Here is a 10,343-nt window from a genome sequence, read left to right on the forward strand (position 1 = left end):
TTCACAACAAGAAACTTAAAACATTATTAAAATGGTAATTGCAAAATCTATATTTCCTTATACAAATTTTCCATTTTAAACATATTTTAAGTTTTATGTTGTGAAAAAAGTCTGCACATTTTAAAACAAAAAGGCAAAATCTACATATCTAGTGAAATTACTAAATTATAAAGACTCAAATTCTAAAAAAAAAAAACAAACAGAAAAATTAATAATAAAACAAAATAAAGCAGTGATACACAGAAAACAGTACTTCAGCTAAAACTAAAAAATACTAATAAAAATTCTTAGAAACTTAAAACACGATAAAAATTAATTTCGGAGACTTCACTTTCAGAATCAATACATGATCGTTTTCTGGGTTGGAACCGTGTAAATTGAGTTTTTGGGCTCAACGTTTCGCACATTTTCGTAAGTGGCATCTTCAGGAGCAGGGTTAACAATAAGGCAAAAGAGCACGGTAATTCAGTATGTTAACCATACCAGAGGCGAAACTCTTTTTTTTGAGTTCTCCAATTTTTCAACTCATTAAATATTTTCGCTTCTTAAGGGTCTCGATTTTCCACTTCTTCGATTTTGCAATTTTTCGTTTTTTCAGTGTTTTCCAATTTTTAGTTTTTCGATTTTTAATTCTTGATTTTTCAACTTTTCGAATAAAAAAATGAAAATTTGCAAAATTGTAAAATTTAAAAATCAAAAATGAAAAATGCAAAACGGAAAAAATGAAATTTTGAAAAATTGAAAAACTGGAAAATTGCGGAAATGAAAAATTAGAAGATCTGAAAAATTGAATAAAAGAAAAATTATAAAATCTAAAGAAACATTGAAAAAACAAAGGAAATGAAAAAACAAAAATTTGTGGTATAAAATCGAGAAAATGAAAATTAAAAAATCGCGAAAATGAAAAATAAAATCACGAATTTGAAAAACTGAAAAATCGAAAAATAAAAAATTGCAATCGAGGAAATGAAGAAACCAAACATTTTCAAAATGGAAGTCGAAAAAATGAAACATTGAAAAAATTAAAAAAAACCAAACACGAAACATTGTGATATAAAAAATTGGTCCAAGGTAAATAAATACACCTTTTTCAAAAAATCATAAGACTTGATTTCGAGAATTTTATTTTTTATTATATGATTTTTTATGCTTTCTCGATTTTGCAATTTCTCGTTTTTTCTGTTTCGCGAATCAAAAAATGAAAAATATAAAATGAAAACTTTAAAATATCTAATAAAAAATCAAGAACTGGAAAAATAAAGAAACAAAAAAATTGAAACATCGAAAGATTCAAAATTCAGAAACTCAAAAATCAAAGAAACGAAATATTGAAAAATTTTAAAACTGGAAAATCGAGGAATTGAAAAATTATGATTGACGATTTGAGAAATTGAATAATAGAAAAATTATAAAATCTACAGCGACATCGAAAAAATAAAGGAAATTAAAAAAACAAGACCTGCATCTTTTGTGCAATGACGCGGCCGCCAGCTCGACAAGGAACCGCGCACTCCGCTTCCGCTACGTGTTTCTGTGTTATTTAACCTAAATTCCATTTAAATATTCAACTTCTATAACTCCGACATTAAACTACACCTGAACAAGTATTAAAGTTTCAAAAAGAGCAATAAACAACATTTAAATTCGCCTACACTCTTGTGAAATTTAAAGCGGCAAAGAATTCTTATCTGAGATTAAGATTGAATAGCAGACAATTTTATGATGGAAGCATTAATCAACAAAATATTTACAAAACAAAAAACTAGCAAAGATTTATTATAAAAACAAAAAAAAAATTGGCATGAAATAAAACTTGTGCAAACAAAAAAATTACGCGAGGTTAGAAACTGCAGAGCATGAAAATTTACGTTCAATCTAAATTATACAACAAAGAAAAATTACGGAAGTTAAAATTGTGAGTGTAACGGGCGATAAATTTACTTATTTTTGGAGATGTTGGTATAAATCAGAACAATCGTCATTATCGTAAAAATCAAGGTTGTCCTTGTGAAACTTGGATTTTATGATTTCACACCATTCTAATCAAGGTTTATAATTTCACAGTTAAATATTGGCGCCGTTTGGCTGGACACGATGTCTTTGTCCAGTTTTATAATTTCATGGTTTAAATTTGTTAATTTTAACAAAAAGCACATTTAGCCACTAAAAATCTTCATATTAGAGTTAATTAAGCCTAATTTGGTGGAAACACAAATACTTTTACGACTCCCCAAATAAACTAGTAACTTGTAAACAATTTTGCGAAAACAACTCCTTTGGAGGAGTCTTTACTTATAAAAGATCGAAAGATCCAAAAAAGACCAGAGTCCTCTACAAATAGCTAGTTGCCTGTGTAGTGTGAATTTCATGAAATCTCCTAGCAGGTACTTTTATCTGGTCAAACTTATGACTGCTAAATTGTGTTACAACCAGTTAACGATTAAAATCCTAACATGAACTGTGAATTTACAACTAAACTTAACCTGGATTACTCACCACGTGGTTTTCACTCACAACAACAAACCAAAAGTGAAGGGTCGCGATGCTCTACCAAGCAAAGCCAACTTCTTGCCACCAACCTTCTAACTAAAATTCCCTAGCAGAACTACGAACTACCAAAAAAAGAACTAAATGTGCACATGGTTGCCTATGTTTGACGAATTTTTTTTTCAAATTCAAATTATTCAAATGCGATTTCGCGCCGCTATTAATTTTTTCAGCGCGAAATTTTAATTCAAATTCGGTCACCGCAATTTAAACCAGGCGTTAGGAAACTGACTTATTCAGGCTTCCCTATTTTGTTTATCAAGTTATAACTAAAAAAACTTATTTTTATTTGACAGCTCGCAATTAATAAAAAACAACTTTCGTAATTTTTATTATTCACTCTTCCACTGAAAAAAAATCTATAATCATCTATCGCATGCATCGAGCTTGACCCAAAATTCATTTTTGCTCCAACTAAAATCTCACTGGAAATCAAACGTCCACCAATCGTCACAACTGGGTGGGTAGTGTCACATGACTATACATCTTTGACCATTTAACCCATCCCTCATCCATTAGTAGCCGTCCCATGAATCTTCATATGGGTATTAAGTGTATTGCTTTGAGTAAAACTCATCCCACAAAGTTTACAACTGTAAGGTCTCTCCCCTGTATGAGTCCGAATATGTATCTTCAAGGTCGACGACTCTCTGAAGGCCTTCCCGCAATACATACAGCAATGATTTTTTTCTCCAGTGTGAATCCGTCTATGTGACGTCATATGAGAAGAAGCTCTAAACTTTTTCCCACACAAATCACACTGATAAGGCCTTTCATCCGTGTGTATCCTCATATGGATCCGCACCTCTGCAGGAGTCCCAAAACTCTTCTCACAAACACTGCAGGTGTGTTTCAAGGGCCGCTTTTCACCTGTATGGTGTCTCAAATGATTTTTCAACTGATCTTTCGTAGGATACGCTTTCCCGCAATCATTACACATATACGGACACTCGTGTGTATGTTTTGTCCTCACGTGACTGTCCAAATTCACCTTTTGTGAAAACGACCTTCCACAATCACGACACACAAATGCCCGCTCTCCCCTATGTATTTTTTTATGAGTTTCTAGCGACCCACTGTAGGGGAAAGCCTTATTGCAAATGTCGCAATTGTACGGTTTGTCTCCAGTGTGTGTCTTCATGTGGATTTGGACTTGCGCTGGAGTCGCAAACGCTCGCGAGCACACCTTACAAGAGTACGGTTTTTCCCCTGTGTGAGTTCGGATATGTATTGTCAGTTTGTTGCGTTCATAAAAACGCAGGCCGCACTCGTTACATTGGTGTTTTTTGTCGTTGGTATGCCTGCGTGCGTGTTTTGTGAGATTCCCCGGTTCTGCAAAGCTTTTACCACAGATTTTGCAAGTGTGTGGTTTTACGCCAGTGTGGATTTTCATGTGGCGGCGTAACGAGTGTATGGTTTTCACTTCTTTTTTGCAGATATCACACTGGAAAGTTTGGGGAAGTTGCGGGTCAGACTTGTACAATGTGTCATCGTCGTTTTGATCACAGTCTGAGTTTTCACTTATGTCTTCGTGTTGCTTTTTGATTTGTCGTAACGATTCAGTATTGTCTTTGTTGGTGTGATTGTTGCTACAGTTTTCGTGCTCTTTCTGTATCGAACGCAGGGTTTTGTCGCTTTTAATTACTTGGAGTTTGAAGGAGTACCATCGGTTTACTTCGTGAACACAGTAATTACATAATAAATTAGGCAAACCGTCGTTTTCTTCGATCTAAGGAAGTCGGTTTTGTTACTACACATGACGACTACTATTAATACCAGTGATACTGTACCTGAATTGTTGCTAATTCTTTTAATTTTTCGAATAAACATTCCTCGAATACGTGTTTCATTTCTTCGTTTTCGTTCAAACATACTCGACAGATTCTCTCGATTTGTAAATTCGCGGGATTGTACATTGTTTAGATGATTTCATCGACAGTAGTTAAATTGAATTTTTCGATAATAGCAATAATTGATAACATAAAATGAGGTTAGTTTGCTTTGACAGCTGTCATCACAGCCGTGGCTGTCACTTGTGGCTGTCATGTTCCGTGCGGCGACAGGGTCGCACTCAGACAATTTCTTTAGGGTTCCGGTTCGATAAATAACACATTAACATTGTTATTGTCTGAACGGAATATTCTGGAACATGAGAATGAAAAGTAAGAGCAGTGAATCGAACAATTACTTTTAAAAAGTAATACATTACTTTAACAAGTACTTTTTGCACTTTGAAAAATTTGATGTAAGACACAATTTTAGATATTTGTTGTGTGGGTCCAAAGGGTCAAGAAAAAACGTGTTAGAATGAAAAAGGCAATAACTGATTTATTTTACTGACGCATTTGTTACACATTCATATTTGTAAATAAAATAAAACAAATAAATACTTCACGCAGGAGCACTATATTCTTTTAAATTCAATAATAACTGACATTCAAAATTTTCGTCAGCTAAGGCATGACGTTTTGTCTTAAAAACATCCACTGTGGCGCTAGATGTAGTTGTTGTGGGGCATGTTACATATTTTACCAAAAATTGAAGAGCCGATTCTTTTGAACCTAATTTCATTCCACTCTAGTCACGAATAAAAAAAGTTCGATGTCAACTACAACAACTTTTAAACAAAAATTTGCATTGGTGGGATTGGATTGGATTTCAAAATATCTTAGTGGCTACGTGTAAACTTATCGTAAATATTAGTCCACCGATAATTATCTGCGGATGCAAATGTTTTAATCTTTAAGAAAGGGGATGTTGTTAAATGCTTAGAAGGGGGCTACAAGATATTGTAAACTTAAAAGTCTGTCTTTAATTGCCTCTGACTGAGTTGTGACTTACAGATTAAACTCTCATAAAATTTTATTGTCGGATTATGAGGGGTTTAAAAGGACGGGTTCTAGCGGTTACCTGTTATAGAATTGAGTGAACCAGAAAAATGGCTAAAGTTTGTTTGGCCACAAATTTTAAAAATTTTGCGCAATGGATTTTTTGATACAATTTCTACTAATGTACCTCTTTGAAAATTTAAAATTGATCCACAAGTAGCGAAAACCTGATAATGTCATATATCTCAATTTTAACGCGTTGTAGTTTTTTTTGACAACAAAATTTAAAAAACAGAAAAGCAGTCTGGGTAGGGTTTTTTACGCCCATTTCAACTGTCTGAAGTTTATTACAATCGGACGTATACTTTTGGCAAAAACTTGGGTAGAAGTTGATATGTATTTCCCTATGCTGGAATATGCTTTAGCTCACCCTTAAAATGATGACGAGATTATGTATATTATGTTTACCTGGTTTCTTAACAAATTCTGTGCTAAACTCGTTTTAGATTTTAACTCCCTACTGGGTTAATCTTTTCTTTGTGGGGACGAAACAGGTATAATATGCATTAAAGTAATTCAGTTTAAGTAAAGATACTTGCCCAAATTAATCCTGCATCAATCACGCCAAGTCAAAAATTCAAATTTAATTTTTTATAAATAAACTGGTATGAAAGAAGTTTTTTTTTTCAAAAATCTAGACATCTAGGGTGAAATTCAAGACGGATTCATACATAATAAATGAAGCAGTGTCGTATTTTATATATTAAAAATTATATTGGGATGACCGAATTTGAATCAAATTTTTGCGCTGAAATTAATTAACAGCGGCGCGAAATCACATCTGAATAATTTGAATTTGAGAAAAAAAAATCAATTAAAAAAAATCGTTAAACATAGGCAACCATGTGCACGTTAGCGCTTTTGGGTAGTGTGTAGTCTACTTGAGATTTTAGTTAGAGGGTTGGTTAGAAGAGGGCCATTTGGTAGAAGATGGACGCTTGGTAGAGAGGTGAGAGCGTCATTGTTGTTTTCGTTTCGTGACTGAGAGCATCGTGAAAAGACGCTGTAAGTTAAGTTAGCTAAGTTAAATTGGTTGCCTTGGTAGTTAATAAAAGGGAGGAAGCTTTTGTTTAACGACAATTAATCGTACGACGGCGACGCCACGGTTTTCCCCAACACGCGCAGCTAATTCTTGTGACGCCAACACGTGTAAATTTAATTCATTGTTTGTAAATTCACAGTTCATGTTAGGATTTTAATCGTTAACTGGTGTTAACACAATGTAACAGACATTTGCTAGGAGTTTTCATGAAATTCACTTGGTCAGGATCCGTTTGATTTTGTTTGAGGTATTTTCTCGCAACGTTAAAAATTAAATCACTAAGGCATTTCCTCGCAACGCTGACTGCATATTTTTGTGTTTATTACAAAGCTAATTGTTTTAAGTAACCAATCACCTGGATCAAGGCATCAGTTAACATAACTTAAACTCTTTGTTTGAATCGTTGATGAAATGTGGCATAATTTAACATAATGCAAACTCTGTTTGAATCGTTGATAAAGTGCGCACAAGCTTTAATATCATGTAAATTTGTTAGCTTTGCAATTTTCACCTCAAACAATATTTCTCTATCTCACAATTTTAACTTCAGTAATTTTCTTTGTTGTATAATTTAAATTGAACGTAAACTTTCATGCTCTGCAGTTTCTAACCTCACGTAATATTTTTGTCTGCACAAGTTTTATTTCACACCAGATCTGTTGTTTTTAGAAATTTTTGTTAGTTTTTTACTTCCCGGGCGTAAGCAAAGGAAGTATTGTAATCGAGTCCGTCGGCCGACTCTCTACTTTTACGTTTTCTCGATCTTTCATGACCCCTAGAAGACGAAGAAATAGGTCTCCCATTTCCGTCTGTCTGTCCGTCCGTCTATCCGTCTGTCCGTCTGTCCGTCTGTCTGCCGTTCCGGATTTTTATTAGACAGATAATCTCCGAAAGTACTGGACCGATTGTTGTGAAATTTTGTAGTTATATTAGGAATATCATCTAGATGGTAAAACGCTAACCAAAATTTGTCTAATCATCCCCACCACTAATGTGATGACGTCACTTCAAAATTGTACATAGTAAATGGGTTTTAAATTGTATAAAATAATATAGTCCTAAACATGTACCTAGTTTACGACTTCGAATTGTGTTTTTACCCGAAACGTCCAGATTTTTGGAAAAAAAATCAAAATTATAAAACAACATTTTGCAATTTAATTTTGAATCTGCTAACCCGAATGTTTTGAAATGTTCAGATGTTTTAAGGCTCTAAAGGGCATCATAAATCTTTAGTCAAAATATATTTGGTTATCCCCTCCAAAAACTTGATGACGTCAGCTCAATAGTTTGCCGAATAAATCCTATCTAAAATGTGAAAAATATGATGAGTCTGTACTTGTGATTTATCATTCCATTCATATTTTTTCGATTTGGATATATAGGGTGACTGAAAAAAATTAATGAATGCGTCAATTGATTTTATTCTCTGTTTGACTCTAACGTATGCTGTTACGCTTGTCATCTTAAATTAAGAATGCTTATACATACACGATTTTCAGTTCCCTCTCACATTACACGCCGGCGCCGTATACGTGAGTAAATTGTTTCGTTATTTTATTGATTATAACAAATCAATATTCAAAACGACCCAATTCATTTTCCCGAAAATTTGGGAATACAATAATTTTATTCTTAGTATTACACTACATCTATCCCAACTGATATACGTGTCCTTGCAAAAATGTTGATGACGTCATCGCAATTTTTTTTAAATTCCCACTACAAAAATGTAATGAGAAAAAAAACACAATAGGCATGCAGTCATTGCAGTCGTCAAGTTTCCGACAGCGAGGGAAGTACTGTCTAAAGTCTTTAGACCAATTTTTTTAATGTAAATATTCTTTTGATGAATATTTCGGTCATATAAATTAATTATCTGATGTTCAATCTTAATCTCAAGTAAGAATTATTTGTTGTTTAAAAGTTCACAAGATTGTATGGCGAATTTAAATGTTGTTTATTGCTCTTTTTGAAATTTTGACACTTGTTCAGTTGTAGTTTAATATCAGAGGTATAAGAGTTGAACATATAAATCGAATTGAGGTTAAATAACACAGAAAAACGTGTCAGAAGCGGAGTGCGCGGCTCCTAGTCGAGCTGGCGGGATTTATCGCACCACTTGCACAAAACATGCAGGTTAAAATAGAATTCAGGGGCGGTCGAGATGATGTAACGCTGTCGATAAGTTTTTTTTTTGGAGCTGAGAAGCGACTGTGATTCGGTCCCCATTGGGCAGCCTGAGGGCAAGTTACGAGTCACCCTCGCATGCAGCTTTTTTTTTGTCAGTGGAGGAATAAATAATTTGTGTCCTCCATAAATTTGGTGTTTTATTTTGTACTTTTCCAACCTTGGGGTCCACCATTTGCACCTGAACGCATTCCACCATTTTTCAAAAACACAACGCAGGTTCCATTTTGTTAGACGATCACAGCCAAGGCTAAATTTGAATTTTTGAATTTTTCGCGGGTGTTCATTTTTTTTTTCACATGTCAATTTAAGACGGTATGTTTGGGTTATCACAATGTACATATTATTGTAAATTTTGGAGATGACGTCATTCCATTGATAGTGGGATTGATTAACAAAATTTTGGTTAGGAATCTAGTTACATGATTGCCATTCTTAATATACATGCAAAAATTGACAATACTCGGTACAGTAGTTCTGAAAATTATGTGTCTAATAAAAATTGATACAGACAACAGACAGACGGAAACGAGAGACCACTGTTTTTGTACTCTATAGAGGTCACGAAACATCGAGAAATTTTGAAGGTGGCAAGTTACTATACTTCCTGAGCATAATAAGCGTTGAAGTTGTATTTTTTTTTTATATAAAAAATTTTGTTATTTCTGTTTAAATTCTATATATAAAATATAAACATACATATTTATTAAATGAAAGAATAGGACACGACAGAAGGTGTATATTTGGTTGCATAACCTAATTTATATTTTCTAATTTTTAAAGATGGCTCGCTTCGCTCTCTCGTGTAAATCATTAACTAACTCGAATATATTTGATTTTGTTGAGAATACATTGATTTTTGTGCTGCAGTAAGTTAAAAAAAGAAACAAACAAAGCAAAAACCAGGCAAACGAATCAAGTTTGGTTTCCCTTCGGTGGATTTATTATAATTTATTAAGACAGTCATGCAGAGAGCGATAACCGGTGTGAAGACAGCAACGATTTACCAGCAACTATTTTAGTTCGAACCGTAATTTCATGCAGGCGGCACACACATAGAAATACATATAGGGCTATCCTGTAATTCGCTTATCAGTGGTTGTGCCACGATGTAATTCAGTGTGGGAGATCTTTAGAATTTATAACGAATTGTGGTTTGAAAAAAATTTAAAATTTTAGGGGATGAGGGTGTACACGGTCATACGATACAGGGCACCCCTGTAATTCGCTTATCAGTGTTTGTGCCACAATGAAATTTAGAGTGGGAGATCTTTAGAATTTATGATAAATTATGGCTTGAAAAAAATTTCAAATTTTAGGGGTTGAGGGGGTGCACGGACATACCATACATATAGGGCACCCCTTTAATTCGCTTATCATTGTTTGTGCCACGATTAAATTCAGTGTGGGAAATCCTTAGAATTTATGATGAATTATGGTTTGAAAAAAATTTCAAATTTTAGGGGATGAGGGTGTGCACGGCCATACCATATAAGACACACCTGTAATTCGTTTATCAGTGTTTGTGCCACGATGAAATTCAGAGTGGGAGATCTTTAGAATTTATGATGAATTATAGTTTGAAAAAAATTTCAAATTTTAGAGGATAAGTGTGTGCACGAGCATACCATATGAGATATGAGGCACCCCTGTAATGCGTTTATTGTAATGCGCCT

At 33.8% G+C, this 10,343-nt stretch overlaps 1 protein-coding gene across 1 annotated transcript; it reads right to left on the reverse strand.

Moving 5' to 3' along the window:
• Positions 1–2,865: 2,865 nt before the first annotated feature.
• LOC135133506 (zinc finger protein OZF-like) lies at positions 2,866–4,555 on the reverse strand. Its single transcript, XM_064061943.1, has 2 exons — positions 4,338–4,555; positions 2,866–4,276 (listed from the first exon to the last, which is right to left on the reverse strand). Exons 1-2 carry the CDS (start codon positions 4,461–4,463, stop codon positions 3,056–3,058), a joined length of 1,347 nt encoding a protein of 448 aa, XP_063918013.1. The 5' UTR covers positions 4,464–4,555; the 3' UTR covers positions 2,866–3,055.
• Positions 4,556–10,343: the final 5,788 nt, after the last annotated feature.

The sequence above is a fragment of the Zophobas morio genome, unplaced genomic scaffold, assembly GCF_036711695.1.
Source record: "Zophobas morio isolate AGI-343-1 ecotype UQ-CSIRO unplaced genomic scaffold, CSIRO_AGI_Zmor_V1 ptg000022l, whole genome shotgun sequence".
Lineage (NCBI taxonomy): Eukaryota > Metazoa > Arthropoda > Insecta > Coleoptera > Tenebrionidae > Zophobas > Zophobas morio.